This window comes from Chlorocebus sabaeus, chromosome 6 (genome assembly GCF_047675955.1).
Source record: "Chlorocebus sabaeus isolate Y175 chromosome 6, mChlSab1.0.hap1, whole genome shotgun sequence".
Classification (NCBI taxonomy): Eukaryota; Metazoa; Chordata; class Mammalia; order Primates; family Cercopithecidae; genus Chlorocebus; species Chlorocebus sabaeus.
Genome location: NC_132909.1, coordinates 45,908,114 through 45,928,686, shown reverse-complemented (window position 1 = coordinate 45,928,686; position 20,573 = coordinate 45,908,114). Strand labels below are relative to the sequence as shown.

The window sequence follows — 20,573 nt, the reverse complement described above, 5'->3', positions numbered from 1 at the left end:
AAACCACAAAAGACTGAGCCCTGCCAAGTGAGAACATTCTCTGAAGCTCTGATAATCAAAACCGTGTGGCACCTCACAAGCCTCAGCAGCCCAGAGGTGGACCACATATATAAAATAATTCCATGTGTAGTAGTTAACAAAGGAGGCTCCCCAATCCAGGGAGGGAAGGATTCTTTCACAAAAGGCATTAAAACAGTTGCTTCCCTGTTTGGAAGCAGTTTTGTTTCGTTTTTTGTTTTTTTGATACATGGTCTTGCTCTGTGGCCCAGGCTGGAGTGCAGTGGCATGATCACAGCTCACCGCAGCCTTGACCTCATGGGCTCAAGCAATCCTCCTGCCTCAGCCTCCGGAGTAGCTGGGACTATAGGCGTGCACTACCACGCCCAGCTAATTTTTAAATTTTTTTATAGAGATGGGGTCTTGTGGCCAGGCACAGTGGCTTACACCTGGTAATCCCAGCACTTTGGGAGACCAAGGCAGGCAGATCACTTGAGGTCAGGAGTTTGAGACCAGCCTGGCCAACATGGTGAAACCCCATCTCTACTAAAAATACATAAATTAGCTGGGTATGGTAGTGTTCGGGCCCAGGTAGAGGGCGTCAGCCCGGAGCTGTGGGTGAAAGGACAGGCCCATGGGCTGGTCCCACCTGTGGGAGCAGGAGAGGACCAGGCCGATGAGCCTTGCAGGGGGTACTCCAGTTTATGGTCCCAGCTTGTTTCTGCTCCCACCACCCCCATCCCACTGCCAGGGAGGGACGTCCCTTCTCTGGCAACCCCCTTCCCCACAGCCCTGGCTGCTCAGCAGCCGCCTTGAGCAAGCCTTATCCACTTCCTCCTGGCCTGGGGGAAGGGCACACATCTGCCAGTCCTGTGACCATCCTCTTCAGTCCCATCTCTGAGAGTGGGGTTTCCTGATTGTCTGTCCTTCTGCCTCGCACATCAGGGGCCCAGAGCTGCAGAAGCCCCCACAGGCTGTGTTCCCAGCAGGGCTCAGAGGGCTCCTGGTGCTCCGTCAGCAGTCCCTGGAGGACGTGGAGCAGTTCTCAAGTGCAGCCATCCATGTGGCCTTCAGCCCTTGTGATTCCGTGAGCTAGCATCAGCCCTCCCTTCGGGGGGTGGCAGAGGCTGCAGGAAGCAGGAGAAAGAGCCCATCCTTGGGTTCTCCTGGCTTCTCGCTCAGAGCTGCTCTCTGCTATGAAGGAGGAAGTAGGCATATCCCAGTGAGCTTTGCACCGCCTACATCCAGGCAGCTCAGCCGTAAGTCAGCCCAAAGCCCGCTAGCTGGGAGCTGCACTGAGCCCCTGGTCACAAAAGTGAACGTCACAGGACAGGCCAACTCCGCCTGGGCCTCGCTCTGTGCACATACACAGGTGCACACATGTGTGTAGGCATGAACGTGGGGGTAGGCGTCTGCATGCAAATGTTTTGTGTACAAGCATGTACGTGTGGCTGTGCACGTGTGTGTGCATGAGCGTTCATATGGATGTATATGCTGGGCGAGGCGGCTGGATCACTTGAGGCTAGAAGTTGGAGACCAGCCTGGCCAACATGGCAAAGCCCCGTCTCTGCTAAAAATACTAAAATTAGCCAGACGTGGAGATGCATGCCTATATCCCAGCTACTTGGGTGGCTGAAGCTCAAGAATCTCTTGAACTCAGAAGGCAGAGGTTGCAGTGAGCTGAGATTGCGCCGCTGCTTTCCTGCCTGGGCGACAGAGCAAGACTCTGTCAAAAAAAAAAAAAAAAAGCGCTTGCACATATGTTCCTTCATACCTGTGTCCTTGTATGTATGTGCATGCATGTGAGTGTGTATACAGGCATGTGAATATGTGTACAAGCGTGTGTGCATAGTGTGTCCCTGTGTGCTGTGTTTATATGAGCATGGATGTGTCCTATGTTGTGTACACACAGGTGTGTTCATGTTTGTGTACTGTGTGCACACAAGCATGTGTATTCACATGTGTGTCCTCTGTGTACATGCAAGCACATGGAAGTACATATGCCAGCACACGCACACATTCGTGCAGGTGTGATTAAGACATGTATCTTGGCCAGGCACAGTGGCTCACACCTATAATCCTGGCGCTTTGGGAGACCGAGGCAGGCGGATCACCTGAGGTTAGCAGGAGTTGGAGACCAACCTGGCCAACATGGTGAAACCCCATCCGAATCAAAAATAAAAAATTAGCTGGGTGTGGTGGTACGCACCTGTAATCCCAGCTACTTGGGAGGCTGAGGCAGGAGAATGGCTTGAACCCAGAGGCAGAGGTTGCAGTGAGCCAAGATCGTGCCACTGCACTCCAGCCTGGGCAACAAGAGTGAAACTCCCGTTTCAAAATTAAAAAAAAAAGAAAAAGACATGTGTCTTTAATTTGGGCTCCTGTATTCCTCACTTGGCTTGGAAGTGCGTAAACCTCTGTCCATCTTCCTTGGCCCTATGGAGCTGCCTGAGAACATTCCATGATTAACTCTCGTGGCGTCCTGGTGCGACCGGGTGAGTGATATCATGTGGCAGCTGGGAACCGGACGTACCTTTAGATGTCCAACCATCTCCCAGCCATGGTGTCTGAGGAACTGTGCCTGGGCTCAAGGGCTGAACTTTTGAATACAGAGCAAGAAGTTTTAAAAAGATAAACTCCTGGGGAAATGGGATCTTTTAAATCCATGTGATTTTTAAAGCAGTTTTTTTTGGGGGGTGGTTTGAGACAGGTTCTGCCATGTGGCCCAGGCTGTGGTGCAGTGGTGCAGTCACTGCTCACTGTAGCCTCCACCCCCTGGGCTCAAGTAGTCCTCCCACCTCAGCCTCCCAAGAAGCTGGGACTACAACTGTGTGCCACCATGCCCAGCTAATTTTTTTTTTTTTTTTTTTTTTGGAGAGATACCTCGTTGTGTGGCCCAGGCTGGTTTAGAATTCCTCAGCTCAAGCAATCCGCCCTCTTCGGCCTCCCAAAGTGCTGGGATTATAGGCATGAGCCACGGCACCTGGCTTTGTTGTTGTTGTTGCTATTGTTATTGTTAAGACAGTGTTTTACTCTCTTCCCCAGGCTGGAGTGCAGTGACGCAATCTCACCTCACTGCAATCTCCACCTATTGGGTTCAAGCGATTCTCCTGCCTCAGCCTCCTGAGTAGCTGGGAGGGCATGCCTCACCATGCCCAGTTTATTTTGTATTTTTAGTAGAGACGGGATTTCTCCATGTTGGTCAGGTTGGTCTCGAACTCCCAACCTCAGGTGATCCGCCCACCTCGGCCTCTCAAAGTACTGGGATTACAGGCGTGAATCACCATGCTCGGCCAAGCACCTGGCCTTTTTAAGCAGTTTTATCCAGATGAAATTGTTACATAATAGGCTGTACTTACTAAGTGTGCAAACAGCTGTGAGCCCACCACCATGACCATCATAAACACATCCATCATCTGAAAAGTGTCCTCAGGCCTCTTGTCATCCCTCCCCGCCCCACATCCCCAAGCAGCCACCAATCAGTTTTCTGTCTTCATAGATCAGTTTGCATTTTCTACAATTTTATATGCATGAAATCAGACAGTATAGGCTCTTTTTAAAACTTAATTAAGGAAAAGTCAGTATAGGCTCTTTTTAAAACTTAATTAAGGAAAAGTCACAAAATGTAAAATTCACCATCTAAAGCGTGCAGTTTGGCTGAGTGTGGTAGCTCAAACCTGTAACCCTAGCACTTTGGGAGGCTGATACAGGCAGATTGCTTGAGCCCAGGAGTTTGAGACTAACCTGGGGAACATGGTGAAACCCAGTCTCTACTAAAAATACAAAAATTATCCAGGCGTGGTGGCATGTGCCTGTAGTCCCAGCTGCTCGGGAGGCTGAGGTGGGAGGATTGCTTGAGCCAGGGGAGGTTGAGACTGCAGTGAGCCACAGTTGCACCACTGGACTCCAGCCTGGGCAACAGAATGAGATCCTGTCTCAAAAATAAAAATTTGGCCAGGCATGGTGGCTCATGCCTGTAATTCCAGCACTTTGGAGGCCGAGGCGGGCAGATCACTTGAGGTCAGGAGTTCCAGACCAGCCTGGCCAACATGACGAAACCCTATCTCTACTAAAAATACAAAAATTAGCTGGGCATGGTGGCGGGTGCCTGTAATCCCCTGAGGTTGGAAGGGAGGCTGAGGCAGGAGAATCGCTTGAACCTAGCACATGGAGGTTACAGTGAGCCAGGATCGCAGCACTACAATGAAATGCAAGACTCTGTCTCTAAAATAAAATAAAATAAAATAAAAATTAAGTGTGCTAGTCAGTGCATTCACAGTGTTGTGCAACGACCAGCTCTGTCTGATTCCAGAACGTTTTCATCCCCTTAAAAGGAAACCCGGTCTCCATTAGCAATCACTCCCTATTCCCCCTCCCCTAGTCCCTGGCAACCACCCATCTGCTTCCTGTCTCTATGGATTTGCCTGTTCTGGACATTTCGTGTCAACGGAATCATACACCCAGTGGCCTTTTGTGTCTGGCTATGGCCTTTTGTGTCTGGCTTCTCTCAGCCTCATGTTTTTGGGGTTCATCCATGTTGCAGCATGGAGCAGTGGTTCATTCCTTTTTATGGCTGAGTCATATTCCGTTGGATGGACCACGTTTTGTGTATCCGTTCATCTGCCGACGGACACTGGGCTGTTTCCACCTTTCGACTGTTGTGAATAGAGACGCAGAGGACGTTGGTGTACAAGGAATTGAGTCACTGCTTTCCATTCTTTTGAGTCTATACCTGGGAGCAGAATTGCTAGGTCTGTATATAGTCTCTTTTTTTTTTTTTTTTTTGAGACGGAGTCTCGCTCTGTCACCCAGGCTGGAGTGCACTGGCAAATCTCGACTCGCTGCAAGCTCCGCCTCCCGGATTCACGCCATTCTCCCGCCTCAGCCCCCCGAGTAGCTGGGACTACAGGTGCCCCCCCACCATGCCTGGCTAATTTTTGTTTTTGTTTTTGTGTTTTTAGTAGAGACGGGGTTTCACCGTGTTAGCCAGGATGGTCTCAATCTCCTGACCTTGTGATCCGCCTGCCTCAGCCTCCCAAAGTGCTGGGATTACAGGCGGGAGCCACCGCGCCCAGCCCTGTCAGGCTCCTTTCACTCAGCCCCACAGTTCTGAGTTGTTTTCCTATCATTGTGAGCATCAGGAACCAGCCATCCTGAACTTGTTGGTTCCTTTTCATCGCTGAGCCATATTCCATGGTGTGGTCAGTTTGTTCATTCAGTTGGTGGACATTTGGGTTCTCAGTTTGGGGGTCTCAGAAGTTACATGTCTCTGTCTCGACATCTGCGTCATTTCTCCTGTGTAACTCCAGAGAGGGGAATTGCTGGGTCACGTGCTAGGTATGTGTTTTAACATTGAAAGAAACTGCTAAAGTGTTTTCTAAAGCAGATGAGGGCCAGGCACAGTAGCGCATGCCTATAATACCAGCACTTTGGGAGGTCAAGGCAGATGGAGTTCCAGAGCAGCCTGGGCAACATGACGAAACCCCTTCTCTGCAAAAAAAATACAAAAATTAGCTGGGCATGGTGGTGCAGTCAGAGGATTACTTGAGCCCAGTGAGCTTGGGAGGTCGAGGCTGCAATGAGCTGAGATCATGCCATTGCATTCCAGCCTGAGTGACAGAGTGAGGCCCTGTCTCAAAACATAAAAAAGTGGAAGAGCTGCCTCGTTCAGATAGTTGTTGTTGTTGTTGTTGTTGTTGTTGTTGTTGTTTAAGACATAGAGTCTCGGCCGGGCATGGTGGCTCACGCTTGTAAATCCCAGCACTTTGGGAGGCCGAGGAGGGTGGATCACCTGAGGTCCGGAATTCGAGACCAGCCTGGCCAACATGGTGAAACACTGTCTCTACTAAAAATACAAAAATTAGCCAGGCATGGTGGTGGGCACCTGAAATCCCAGCTACTCAGGAGGCTGAGGCAGGAGAGTCGGTTCAACCCGATAGGTGGAGGTTGCAGTGAGCCAAGATCACACCACTGTGCTCCAGCCTGGGTGATAAAGCGAGACTCCATTTCAAAAAAATTAAAAAAAAAAAACAGCGTCTCGCCCTGTTGCTCAAGCCGTGTCTTAAGTAAATAAAATAAAAATAAAAGCAAACAAAAAAAAAAACCCAAACCTGCCTCTCAAGGCTTTATCTCATGACCTGGAGGAACATTCAAATGCACTGACATGTCAAGGGAAGAATTAGGTTTTACAGCTGAATGGATAAGACAATCCAAATTTCATTAAACTATATACAGTGTATATCTGTTTCCCTGGAAGAAAACACGACAGTTACTTACTCACTTGGGGGAAAGTTTTAATAGAAAGTTTTAAGAGTTAAATGTCCCCCAGCCTTCTTCCCTATCACCACTCCCTATCCCTGTGTGAACTGTTGCCTCAGCCTCATAAGTTATCGTTTATTTCAGCCTCAGCCCTTCTAACACTTCTGCAGGAATTCCCAGAGCCTCTGGTGGCCCTGACCCCACTCAGACACAGTGCTGAGTCATGCTTCTCTTTAGGGCAGAGGTCAGCAAACCTTTGCTTTGAAGGGCTGGATAGTAAATATTTTAGGCTTTCCAGGCCGTAATATTACAGTCTGTACCTGAACTATTTCATTCTGCTCTTGTAGCAAAAGCAGCCACAGACAATAAGGAAATGAGTGGGCAAGGCTGCCTTCCAATAAAACTTTATTTATAAAAACAGGTGGTGGGCCTATCATACTATCCTTGACTCTGTTGCTCACCTCATGAACGAACTCCTCTTCATCCTTCAGAACCCCTCTTTTTTTTTTTTCAAGATGGAGTCTTACTCTGTCACCCAGGCCAGAATACAGTGGCACGATTACAACTCGCTGCAACCTCCACCTCCCAGGTTCAAGCAATTCTCCTGCCTCAGCCTCCCAAGTAGCTGGGATTACAGGCACCTGCCACTGCGCCTGGCTAATTTTTGTATTTTTAGTAGAGACAGGATTTCACCATGTTGGCCAGGCTGGTCTTGAACTCCTGACTTCAAGCAATCCACCCACCTTGGCCTCCCAAAGTGCTGGGATTACAAGTGCGAGCGACCGCGCCTGGCCTCAGAACCCCTCTTAGATATTCCCACTCCCCTAATGTCTTCTCTTGTTCTTTAGAATAGTCACTCCTACTGTGTGTCTTTTAACCATTGCGCTGGATTCACCTCTGCACTCACATCTGTTTGTGTACCAGCCTCTCCTGCCTGTCTTTGGGCCCCATCTTCACACCCTCAGCCATTCTTGGTTGACTCATGCTGCATTTATGGCTCTTGTTCCAAGCCCCCAGGTGGGCTGGCACCAGCATTTCTTTTTCTTGCAACCTTCAGAAGCAAATGCATTTTTTAGGAATAAACTTGTCTGGGTACAGTCACTCATGCCTATAATCTCAGCACTCTAGGGGGCCTAGGCACGTGGATCGTTTGAGCCCAGGAGTTTGACACCAACCTGGGCAACATAGTAAGACCCCCATCTCTACAGAAAATACAGAAACGTTAGCCAGGCATGCATGGTGGTATGTACCTATAGTCCCAGCTACTTAAGAGGCAGAGGTGAGAGGATCACATGAGCCCAGGGAGATTAAGTCTGCAGTGAGCCATGATCATGCCAGTGCACCCCAGCCTGGGCAGTAGAGCAAGACCCTGACAAAAAAAAAAAAAAAAAAAAGAATAAACTGGGCGACCCTGTCTCTTAAAAAAAAAAAAAAAAGGTGGGTGGCCAGGTGCGGTGGCTCACACCTGTAATCCCAGCACTTTGGGAGGTGGAGGTGGATGGATCACAAAGTCAAGAGATTGAGACCATCCTGGCCAACATGGTGAAACCCCATCTCTACTAAAAATACAAAAATTAGCCGGGCATGGTGGTGGGCGCCTGTAGTCCCAGCTACTCGGGAGGCCGAGGCAGGAGAAGCACTTGAACCCGGGAGACGGAGGTTGCAGTGAGCCGAGATTGTGTCACTGCACTCCAGCACAGCGACAGAGTGAGACTCCATCTCAAAAAAAAAAAAAAAAAATTGAAGAGGGTGAATTTTGGGGAGCTAAACAGTCTATATATGTGGATATAACAGAGTGGAATAGACATTGGGGACTGCAGAAGGTGATGGGGGGAGGCGGGTGAGGGTGAAAAAATTTCCCTTTGGGTATTATGTTCACTATTCAAGCAATGCGTATCCCAAAAGCCCAGATTAGCCTGGCGCACTGACTCCCTCCTATAACCCTCGCACTTTGGGAGGCCAAGGCAGGAGAATCGTTTGAGCTTAGGAGTTCAAGGCCACCTGGCCAACATAATGAGGCTGTCTCTATTAAGGAAAAAAAAAAAAAAGGTCGGGCACAGTGGCTCACGTCTGTAATCTCAGCACTTTGGGAGGCCGAGGAGGGCGGATCACCTGAGGTCAGGAGTTCGAGACCAGCCTGGCCAACATGGTGGAACCCTGTCTCTGCTAAAAATATAAAAAAAATTAGCTGGGCTTGGTGGCGGGTGCCTATAATCCCAGCTACTTGGGAGGCTGAGACAGGAGAATCGCTTGAACCCCAGAGGCGGAGGTTACAGTGAGCCGACATCATGCCACTGCACTGGAGCCTGGGCAACAAACAGCGAAACTCCATCTCAAAAAAAAAAAAAAAGAAAGAAAAGAAAAGCCCAGACTTCATCACTACACAATATATGTATATAAGAAACCTGCACTTGTAGAACGGGCGTGGCGGCTCACCCCTCTAATCCCAGCACTTTGGGAGGTCGAGGTGGGCAGATCACCTGAGGTCAGGAGTTTGAGATCAGCCTGGCCAACATGGCAAAACCCCGTCTGTACTTAAAAAATAAAAAAAGTAGCCGGGTGTGGTGGCACATGTCTATAGTCCCAGCTACTCAGGAAGCTGAGGCAGGAGAATTGCTTGAACCCAGGCAGCAGAGGTTGCAGTGAGCCGAGACTGCACCACTGCACTCCAGCCTAGGTGACAGAGCGAGACTCTTGTCTCAAAAACAAAAAAAGGAAAAGAAAAGAAATTGGTATTGGCAGACTGCTACTTACCACCCCCCTGGTGTGCTTCTGATGTCACTAGCTCTTCTATTCAAGCCCTCTCTCTGGCGGAGGATCCTTTCTGGGGAGTCCTATCGCATTGCAAGTCTCCTGTGGTCTTGGACAGCTGGCTCCTCAGTCTTTCCTTGTTGCCCGTAACCTTGGCAATCTTGGGAGCACCGACCATATTCCTGCAGGATGCCCCCTGCCTGGGCCTGCCTGATGTTCTTCTCCCCAGTAGACTGGAGTTGTGGCTTCAGAAGCAACCGCCCTCTAAGCCATTCGCCTGAGTGCGTTTTTTGTGGCTCTCCCAGACTTTGTCTTCCTAGGTTGGGTTTCGAGGACCCTGGAGTTTTGGGGATCCCAAATTTCGGGACTGGTTTAGTCTTGCTCATCCCCACGTGCCTCTCACTGTTACTGGTGTGTGGCCAAGGCTTGTGAGGCTGAGTCTTCACCTGCTTGGGGAGCTGCTGGGGAGGTTTATTCAGAGATGAGGTCAGGAAGGATGTGGGCTGGGAAGGGCATAGCAGAAAGAGGGTCATGGCTGTTGGGCTTCAAAGTTGAAAGGCTGCCTCTGGATGGGGTGGGACGGGGGCTGGGATGGAGCAAACTCAGGGGGAAGGGTCAGGTCTTGGGGGTTGTCTGATGATGTCACTTGTAAAAGCCACTATCAAAATTTTTTTTTTTTAAGTGACAGAGTCTCTGTCTGTCACCCAGGCTGGAGGATGGCTGGTATAATCACGGCTCACTGCAGCCTCGATCTCCTGGGTTCAAGTGATCCTCCCACCTCAGCCTCCCGAGGAGCTGGGACCACAGTTGAGCACCACCATGTCTTTATTTTTTGTAGAGATGGGGTCTTGCTATGTTGCCCAGGCTAGTCTCAAACTCCTGGCCTCAAGCAATCCTCCCACCTTGGCCTCCCAAAGTTTTGGGATTATAAGCATGAGCCACTGCATGAGCCTGAGGTCATGTTGAAGGACAGACAGACCCTCACGGGATGCCGTGACTGGTTGCCTCTGGCTTTTTGGGTGAGCCTAGTCGGGTGGGGAACTCCAGCATGCGGTCAGGTGCTATCTGCCCAGAAGTGGGACTCCACATGCCCCTTACACTTCCCCCCACCTCTCTGACTGTGCCTGGCTCTGACCTCCCTTCCAGCTCCAGGACACGCGCGCCCCAAGCCTGGGAGGCATGCTGAAGCCAGGCGGCCGGCAGGATGAGTGTGAAAGAGGCAGGCAGCTCGGGCCGCCGGGAGCAGGCGGCCTACCACCTGCACATCTACCCCCAGCTGTCCACCACGGAGAGCCAGGCCTCGTGCCGCGTGACCGCCACCAAGGACAGCACCACCTCGGACGTCATCAAGGACGCCATCGCCAGCCTGCGGCTGGACGGCACCAAATGCTACGTGCTGGTGGAAGTCAAAGAGTCGGGCGGCGAGGAATGGGTGCTGGACGCCAACGACTCGCCTGTGCACCGGGTGCTGCTGTGGCCCCGGCGGGCGCAGGACGAGCACCCGCAGGAGGATGGCTACTACTTCCTGCTGCAGGAGCGCAATGCAGACGGGACCATCAAGTACGTGCACATGCAGCTGGTGGCGCAGGCCACGGCCACCCGACGCCTAGTGGAGCGTGGCCTCCTGCCACGGCAGCAGGCGGACTTTGATGACCTGTGTAACCTCCCTGAGCTGACCGAGGGCAACCTCCTGAAGAACCTCAAGCACCGCTTCCTGCAACAAAAGATCTACACATATGCGGGGAGCATCCTGGTGGCTATCAACCCCTTTAAGTTCCTGCCCATCTACAACCCCAAGTACGTGAAGATGTATGAGAACCAGCAGCTGGGCAAGCTGGAGCCACACGTCTTCGCGCTGGCCGACGTGGCCTACTACACCATGCTCAGGAAGCGCGTGAACCAGTGCATCGTGATTTCGGGCGAGAGCGGCTCTGGCAAGACCCAGAGCACCAACTTCCTCATCCACTGCCTCACCGCCCTCAGCCAGAAGGGCTATGCCAGCGGCGTCGAGAGGACCATCCTGGGTGCTGGCCCCGTGCTGGAGGTGAGCAGGGAAGCTGGTTGGTCTGTGGGAGGGGGCCTTTGTTTGGAAAATGTGGATTTTGAGCCAAGCGCGGTGGCTCACGTCTGTAATCCCAATATTTTGGGAGGCTGAGGTGGGAGGATTGCTTGAGCCCAGGAGTTCAAGATCAGTCTGGGCAACGTAGCAAGACCTTCTCTCTACAAAAAAAATGATTAGCCAAGCAGGCATAGTAGTGCTCACCTCTAGTCCCAACTGCTCAGGAGGCTGAGGCAGGAGGATCACTTGAGCCCAGGAGTTTGAGGCTACAGTGAGCTATGATCATGCCACTGCATTCCAGCCTGAATGACAGAGAGACTCCGTCTCAAAAAAGAAAAGAAAAGAAAGAAAGAAATCTCAGGCCAGGTGTGGTGGCTCATGTCTATAATCCCAGTGGTTTTTGGGAGCCTAAGGCAAGAGGATTGCTTGAGCCCAGGAGTTCAACATCAGCCTCGGCAACATAGCAAGGCCACCTCTCTACAAAAACAGAACAAAACAAAAACAAAGATTAGTCAAGTGCGGTGGCACACATTTGTTGTCCCAACTATTAGAGAGGCTAAGGCAGGAGGATCAATTGAGCCCACGAGTTGGAGCTATGATCGCACCACTGCACTCTAGCCTGGGCAACAGAAAGAGACCCTGCCTCTAAAGAGAGAAAAAGTGGAGGTTTTCTGATGGTTGTTATTATTCAGGTACTGCGAGGCCAACTGGTCAGGATGCAACTGCTCTTGGAAAGAGAGTTTGTTACTCACAGTTCCCTAAAGAGGGTGCAATGCCATGGAAGGCCACAGGGGGAAGCACTGGGACGCCTCAGGAGGCTGAGGGAGAGAGGGAAAAAGGGTGCGGAGAGAGGTAGGAACCTTTATTGTGATTTTCATGCATCGGAATATGCTAGGCAGAGTAAGCTGGCTTAGGATTGGCTTGTTTGAATTATTTCAATGGGCTCTGGGGCATAAGAGCTGCCCCTTGTTGTTAGGTGCCAGGGCCTGCGGTGATGAGAGCAGGGGATAGTGGGCTGGAGTGTGAGAGCCCTACAGAGGAGGTGGCTGGGGTGTAGGCTCTGGACTAGTTGGTTTGCATATGGAAGGCAAGTCCCAAACCATCTCTAGGAATTGGCTAGAACCAATCTAGGAATTGGGAAGGGCCGTCTCTCTGGGGTCAGCCAGGCCCCAGATGTCAGAGCATCAAAAATACAGAAAATAAAAAGTCACTGGGTGTGGTGGCTCATGTCTGTAATCCCAGCACTTTGGGAGGCCAAGGCAGGTGGATCACCTGAGGTCAGGACTTCGAGACCAGCCTGGCCAACATGATGAAACCTTGTTTCTTTTTTTTTTTTTTTTTTTTTTTTTGAGATGGAGTCTCGCTCTGTCGCCCAGGCTGGAGTGCAGTGGCGCAATCTCGGCTCACTGCAAGCTCCGCCTCCCGGGTTCATGCCATTCTCCTGCCTCAGCCTCCCGAGTAGCTGGGACTACAGGCGCCCGCCACTGCGCCCAGCTAATTTTTTCTATTTTTAGTAGAGACAGGGTTTCACCATGGTCTCGATCTCCTGACCTTGTGATCCGCCCGCCTCGGCCTCCCAAAGTGCTGGGATTACAGGCGTGAGCCACCGCGCCCGGCCGAAACCTTGTTTCTACTAAAAATATAAAAATTAGCCGGGCATAGTGGTGCGTGCCTGTAATCCCAGCTACTCGGGAGGCTGAGGCAGGAGAATCACTTGAACCCGGTAGGTGGAGGTTGCAGTTAGCCAAGATTGCTTCACTGCACTCCAGCCTGGGTGACAGAGTGAAACTCTGTCTCAAAAAAAAAAACAAAAAAAAGTCACAGTTAATACACATTTGGCTTCCAGATCATGGCCATTCCTTCTCAAGGTGCCTGAAAGAAAAGGCTGGCGCATTCAAACCAGTTTGAGGAGTGCTTCATAATGGGGCATTTCTAGGGGCACCGGCAGGGTGGAAGGAAGCCAGCAAGGCGTACGGCAGGCCTGGGGGTTAAGGGGATGGCGAGGCATTGTCACAGAGTGGGCAAGGGGAAGGGGCCACCTGGTTTCACTGTAGAGGCAGCAGAGAAGGGACCCACCTAGGCTCTCATGCCTCATGCCCTCTGCCCGCTGTTCATTGCCCTGATCAGCCAGACCCCACGGGAGCCCTCTGTGTGCCGCTGTGGGTGAGTCTTGTGGCCACAGGGCTGCAGAAGTGACCACACAGCACCCATCATTCCAAGGGTTTTAGGACGAGGTACATCCACATGTTTCAGAACACCACAACCATCGTCACCTGGTGAGGGCCAGGGGCAGCGTGTGGCCTCAGGGGTCTGCACCTCTGGGTGTGAGGTCTGCCTTTTTTTCATTTTTATTTTTTATTTTTTGTGGAGATGGGGGATCTCACTATATTGCCCAGGCTGGTCTCGAACTCCTGGATGCCAGTGATCCTCCCACCTTGGCCTCCTAACATGCTGGGATTATAGGCGTGAGCCACCGAACCCAGCCCCACTTTCTAAAAAAAAAAAAATGAAAAAACAGACTTTAGTTGTTTTACAGCAGTTTTTGGTTTATAGAAATACCGAGCAGATAGTGCAGAGAGTTCCCATGTACCCCTCCCACCCCCAGGTTCTCGCGTTATTTATATTTTGCTTGAGCGTGATGTGTCGGTTGCAACTGATTCAAATCCACGTTGATACTGTTATTGACTAACGGCCATAGTTTCCATTAGGGTTCTTGGTGTTGCAAGTTCTTTGAGTTTGGACAAAAGTATAATGAATGTATCAGCCGTTGGAGTGTCACAGAATAGTGTCACTGCCCTAAAATTCCTCCATGCTCCTCCTGTTCATCCCTCTGTAATCTTTGGCAGCCACAGCTCTTCTGACTGCCTCCATAGTTCTGTTTTTTCCCGGCTGTCTGTAGTTGGAGTACCAGTGTACAGGCTTTTCAGACTGGCTGCTTCCACTTCACAAGGTGCGTTTGAGGTTCCTCCATGTTGGTCCGGCGTGGTGGCTTACGTAATCCCAGTGCATTGGGAGGCCGAGGCAGGAGGATCATTTGAGCCCAGGAGTTCCAGATCAGCCTAGGCAAATAACAAGACCCCGTCTCTACAAAAAAATAAATATATATACAAAAATTAGCCAGGTATGGTGCTGTGTGCCTATGGTCCCACCTACTTGGGAGTCTGAGGCAGGAGAATCGCCTGAGCCCGGAAGGTTGAGGCTGCAGTGAGCCAACGTCGGGCCACTACACTCCAGCCTAGGTGGCAGAGTGAGACCCTGTCCCCCTCCAAAAAAGGGGGAGGGGAGATTCCTCCATGTCTTTTTGTGGCTTGAGAGCTCATTTCTTTTGCTGAATTGTAGCCCATTATATGAATATGTCAGTTTCTTCATACATAGGATCCTGAGAACCCCCTCAGTGGAGAGAGGGAGTTGGGGGCAGGGTCAGACCCCACCCTCCCTGGAGCCTTGACCTCTGGCCTCTTGTTAGTCCCCACAAGCTGAGGGCTGCCATGCAGATTTCACTGAAATCACATCTAAGCAGTGCCTACGGAATACATTTCAGTTCCTCTTCCTCTCTGAGGTCATCAGCAAGACATTAATTGGGGTCATACAACTTAGCCCTCGTCCGACATATGTAGCCTATTTCTGTTTTCTCCTGTACAAGTAACGCAGAGATTCATTGTCATTGTTCACATCAGCTTTCAATAAAACCGCTGAGCAATGTCACCATAGAATGTCCATTTTCTTTCTGTTCTGTTCTGTTCTTTTCTTATCCTTTCCTTTTCCCTTTCCTTTCCTTTCCTTTTCTTTCCTTTCTTTTCCGGGTCTCTCTCCATTACCTAGGCTGGAGTACAGTGGCACAATCGTCACTCACCACAGCCTGGAACTTCTGGGCTCCAGCGATCCTCGCACCCGAGCCACCCAGGTAGCTGGGATTCCGGGTGTGCACCACCATGCCCGGATAATTTTTAAATTTTTTGTAGAGACAGAGTCTTATTACATTGCCCAGGCTGGTCTCGAACTCCCGGCTTCCAGTGATCCTCCCACCTCAGTGATTTTTAATATGGTTTGTCTTGTATGCATTACATTATAAACCCAGACCACCCATTCATCGCTGTGTGAGCATTTGCTGTGTGGCAGACTGTGATACAGACACTGGGCTATGTGGTGGCCAAAGTCAACACAGAATTCTTCCCAGGTAGAACTCTGGGTGACGCAGGAACTGTAGAGGTTCTGAGCAGACGTGGATGCAACCCAGCTCTGGGGTCCCGAGGCCACCCTGGTGTCATCCCAGCTCTGAGACTCAGCCACAGTGAAACTGTCAGTGGCCCCAGTGTCCTCCTACCTGGTGGCCAGGGGGCTCGATGGCTCTCCAGGCCAAAACATCAGTGCCTGGCATCCACACCAGAGATAAAACAGTGACCTTGAAAATTCAGCATGTGTGGCCCACACCTGTAATCCCAGAGTCAGAAGGCTGAGTCAGGAGGATTGCCTGAGCCTAGGAGTTCCAGACCAGCCTGGGTAACATTGCAAGACCCCATCTCTACCAAAAATTTTAAAAACTAGGCTGGGTGCAGTGGCTCATGCCTGTAATCCCAGCACTTTGGGAGGCCGAGGCAGGTGGATCACCTGAAGTCAAGAGTTCGAGATCACCCTGGCGAACATGGTAAAACCCCGTCTCTACTAAAAATACAAAAATTAGCCGGATGTGGTGGCAGGCACCTATAATCCCAGCTACTCAGGAGGCTGAGGCAGGAGAATGGCTTGAACATGAGAGGCGGAGGTTGCAGCGAGCCAAGATCGCACCATTGTACTCCAGCCTGGGCAACAAGAGCAAAACTCCATCTCAAAATTAAAAATAAAAATAAAAAATTATGGTCCCAGCTACTCAGGAGGTTTAAGTGGGAGGATTGCTTGAGCCCGGGAGTTTAAGACTACAGTGAGCTATGATCACACCACTGCACTCCAGCCTGGGTGACAGAGTAAGACCCGTCTCAAAAATATAAACAGCAAAAATTTAGTAGGTGAATGAACGAGAGGGTAGATCCAACGTTTACCATGTCAGACATTTTGCCAAATGGGACCAGGCAGGTGGGTGAACACCTGAGCCCCACAGAAATGACACACCCAGCCCCAAGGTTTCAATGTGGAATGGCCAGGAGGCAGGATTGCCACCTGGGTCTCAGTTCAGGGTCCATGTCCTCCCCTCCACGTTACTGCCTCCTCAGCTCCATCTCCCTGGGACCCTCCAGGGCGTGGATGAGTTTCCTGTTGCTTAGGTAACAAAGTGTTAGGGGCAAAGGAGTCTCCAACAACAGGGATGAAGGCTCTCATGGTCCTGGAGGCCAAGAGTCTGAAATCAAGGTGTCCACAGGGCCACGCTCCCTCCCGGCTCTGGACGTGGATGCTTCAGGCCTCTTCCAGCTTCTCTGGTGGCTGCAGATGTGCCCTGGCCTGTGGCCACATCACATCAGTCTCTGCCGTCAGGGGTGTTCTTCCTGTGTGTCCGTGTCTTCACGTGGCTTTCTTACAACAAGGACACCACTCATGGGATGTAGGGCCCATCCTACTCCGGCATGACCTCATCCTACCTAATTGCATCTGCAAAGACCCTATTTCCAAATAAGGTCACATACAGTTTCCGGGGGTGAGGCTGTGAATATAATTTTGAGGACAGGGAGCACATGTCAGCCCACAGCATCCCCCGTAGAGTCCTAGAGTCCCACCTGGCCAGCTTCAGGTCCCACCTGGCCCCTGACAAGTCCCACTTGGTGACATCTTGTGCCTGGGTCTTCGAGATCTGCCCCAGATCCGCAATCGTCTTGGGTACCGGTAATTCCTCCCTGGATGCCAGCAAAACTCCCTCCAGCCTCCACGCCTGCACAGTCTCCAGTATGCCTTCGACAGCCATTAGTCACCCTCCGTGAGTCAGACCCCTGGTCCTGCCAGGCCGCCCTGCTTGGGGCCTCAGCAGTGGGGGCTGGCGAGGCCGGTTTTCTCCAGCGGTTCTAAGCTGCTCGAGGGTGGTGCCCACGCTGGCTTCCAAAACAGGCTTGAGCCAAATCCACGTCATGGCAATAAACGTGCTTCCTGGGGCGACTGTTTGCAAAAGGATATGATTGTCTTCACGGAGAGCTAGATTTCTCAACCTCGGCTCTGTTGACATTCAGGGCCGGATCGTTCTCTGGGGAGGGAGTCGTCCTGTGCATTGAAGGACATTGAACAGCATCCCTGGCCTCCACCCACCAGATGCCAGGAGCACTCCCCACCCTGCAGGTGTGACAACCAGAAGTGTCCCCAGACATTTCATTGATTAGAGAGGTATTAACAAAATAGCTTCCAGGCACTGCTGATGTCCCCTGGGAATAGAACCGCTGTCTTTTGAGTTCTTCCCATAAGACCCAATCACTGTTCATTGCAGCCACTGAGCTTTCAGAAATTATCCATGAGTTCCATCTGTTCTGTGCTAACTTAAGAGTCATTTTCTTTTTTTCTTTTTTTGAGATAGAGTCTTGCTCTATCCCCTAGTGCAGTGGCACAATCTCAGCTCACTGGAACCTCCGCCTCCTGGATTTAAGTGATTCTCCTGCCTCAGCCTTCCGAGTAGCTGGGACTACAGGCGCCCACCACCATGCCTGGCTAATTTTTGCATTTTTAGTAGAGACGGGTTTCACCATGGTGGCCAAGACTGATCTCAAACTCCTGACCTCAAGTAATCCGCCCTCCTTGGCCTCCCAAAGTGTTGGGATTACAGGCGTGAGCCACCATGCCTGGCCCCAAGAATCATTTTCTTTCTTTTTTTTTTTTTTTTTTTTGAGATGGAGTCTCGCTCTGTGGCCCAGGCTGGAGTGCAGTGGCCGGATCTCAGCTCACTACAAGCTCCGCCTCCCGGGTTCACGCCATTCTCCTGCCTCAGCCTCCCGAGTAGCTGGGACTACAGGTGCAGCCACCTCGCCCGGCTAGTTTTTTATATTTTTTAGTAGAGACGGGGTTTCACCGTGTTGGCCAGGATGGTCTCGATCTCCTGACCTCGTGATCCACTCGTTTCGGCCTCCCAAAGTGCTGGGATTACAGGCTTGAGCCACTGCTCCCAGCCCCAAGAATCATTTTCTAATAAGAGGAATAATCAGCTAAATCGTGCCTCAGGCCCACTGGGTATCAGGATTTATGCTTCTTGATTTTTCTCCATCATCTCTAAGCCCTCATGACAGCTCTGCCCATTTTAAAGATGAGGAAACCGAGTCCCAGAGAGACACGTGGATGTGCCAGTTTCCTGAGGTGTCTATACATTTTACGGGCTGGAAGACCTCAAACAGCAGGGGTTGATTCTCTCGCAGTTCTGGAGGCCGGAAGTCGGAAATAAGGTGTGGGCAGGGCTGGGTCCCTCTGGAGGCTCTGAGGGAGAATCTGTCCCAGGCCTTTCTCCTGGGTTCTGGTGGCTTCAGTCGTCCTTGGAGCTCCTGGGCTTGTGGCCGCATTGCTCTGCCCTCTCCCTTCGTCGTCACCTGGTCTTCTCCCCTGTATGTGTCCAATCTCCCTTGCCTTTCTCTTATGGGATCACCTTATCTCAAAACGCTTATCTCCATGACGTGTGCAAAGACCCTGTTTCCAAATAAGGCCACAGTCACAGGTTCTAGGGGTCAGGACTTAGACATGTCTTTTTGGGAAGCCACAAGTCAACCCACTACAGGTGGATTCCCCAGGCCACACTGCAGACAGCCACAGCCTAACCCGGGGTTTCAACCCGGCCTGAGCCCCGGCCCCCAGTTCAGGCTGCCTCTCTGCTCTCCCCTCTCTTGCCCAGGCTGCAGAAAGCTGGAGATCAGCACAACTCGCAGTATCGATTGGGGATTTTTTTCTCAGCTCCCCAAAAGGAGAAGTTGAGCTGTTTTGAGGTTTGGGCGCACCTCCCCACCCCCACCCCCACCCCCAACGAGGGTTGCAGCCTTGCTGTGCAATGCTGACCAAAAAACAGGAAGGGAGCACTGTGGAAAGCCGGTTCCAATCAGCTGATCTGTCTGCCACTGCAGTTAACTGTTGCCATCACCTTTCACCAAGTCTGGGGGCTGCAGAAGCCATGGGTCTCCCCATCCTCCATGTGGCCTCTAGCCTCCCAGTGCAGGCGCCCCTCGACAGCCCAGGGGCTGCGGATAGAGCCCCATGGTATCGGCCATGGGGGCTCGCCGCAAAGCACACCCAGAACACGCTCCTCTCCCTTCGCCCACAGCCTCAGATCCACCAGGCACTCGCCTCGGTGCCCTTCTGAGAGCAGGCTGAGTCCAAGGGGCCAAAGACTGGGGTTCCCTTCATCCGTCCTGAACTGTAGCAAGTGCAGCTGGCAGCGTGCATGGGGTTTTCATTCTGAAAGCGGAAATAAAATAAGGATCCTTGCTTGTCAGACTGTTGTCCCAAGGGTCCCCAGACTCCATGGAGCCCCTGTGGCCTGGCCCACAGTGGGACACGGTGACGGTAATGGGCTGCGGGGCACAGAGGGACGCGCCCAGCTGGTGGAGCCGAGCTCACCCGAAGTCGTGCCAATCCCAGGACATTCCAGTGAGGGACTGAGGAAGGGTCCTGAACTAGCCACTGCCCTAGACCCCCCTCTTGGAGCAAAGGAACCTAGGACTCGCATCCACCTGGACCAGGTCCTGAACTCCTCCTTAGGGGCCCCACAAACCTCATGTTCCCCCCGACTCCCCAGCCCCTCTGCCATCAGCCAGGCCACTAGCTCTGTTCCCCCACCCACAGTCAGCACTGGGGCAGGTCACCCAGACCGCAGTGTCATTATCCACCTCGACCTCCACCCTCAAGGACACCTGCCTGGGCCACGTCCTTTCCCCCTGAGTCTGTCGGGCGAGACACAGATGGATGCCAGCCTCCACCCAGCGTTGGGGGCATCGTCTCATACATCCTCGCCACATCCTGACGTGGACAGACTGACCCCTTCCACCTGACGTGAGGAAACTGAGGTACACAAACCACTCAGCAAGGGTAGCAGAAATAGAAAGTTCTGGAACCAGGCGTATGCCAACTCTCATGCCTCTGAAGTTGAGGTTTCTGTTTAAGAACTTATCGAGATATAATTTACCTGTTTACTATTTATAAATAGATACATTTATACCTGCAGTTTATAAATATATAGATTAAATTGTATCTGCATTTTATAAATGTATAAATTATATCTGCAGTTTATAAACCTGTAAATTAACTTACATCTGCAGCCTCAAATTCCTGGCCTCAAGTGATCCTCCCACCTCAGCCTCTCAAGCAGCTGGGACTACAGGTGCGTGCCACCACACCTGGCTAATTTTTTTTATTTTTTTGTAGAGACTGGATTTTGTTATGTCAGCAAGGCTGGTCTTGAACTCCTGGCCTCAGGCAAAAGTGTGCAATTCAGTGGCATTTAGTACACTCGTAGTAGTATGCAACCGTTGCCTCTATCCAGTTCCAGAATATTTCCATCCCCCCAAAAGGAGACCCCATCCCCATCAGCAGTCACTCCCCACTTCCCTCTCCCAGGCCCTGGCAA

General features: G+C 51.5%; 1 protein-coding gene across 6 annotated transcripts in view; it reads left to right on the top strand.

The window, feature by feature from the left end:
• The window catches only part of MYO9B (myosin IXB), a 136,908-nt gene that overhangs the window by 15,212 nt on the left and 101,123 nt on the right, over nt 1-20,573 (top strand). For all 6 annotated transcript variants that reach the window (XM_007995676.3, XM_073016825.1, XM_073016822.1 and 3 more), the window contains exon 2: nt 10,153-11,050. In XM_007995676.3, the coding sequence (XP_007993867.3) occupies nt 10,211-11,050 (840 nt within the window). In that variant the 5' untranslated portion in view covers nt 10,153-10,210. The remainder of the gene's footprint in view (nt 1-10,152; nt 11,051-20,573) is intronic.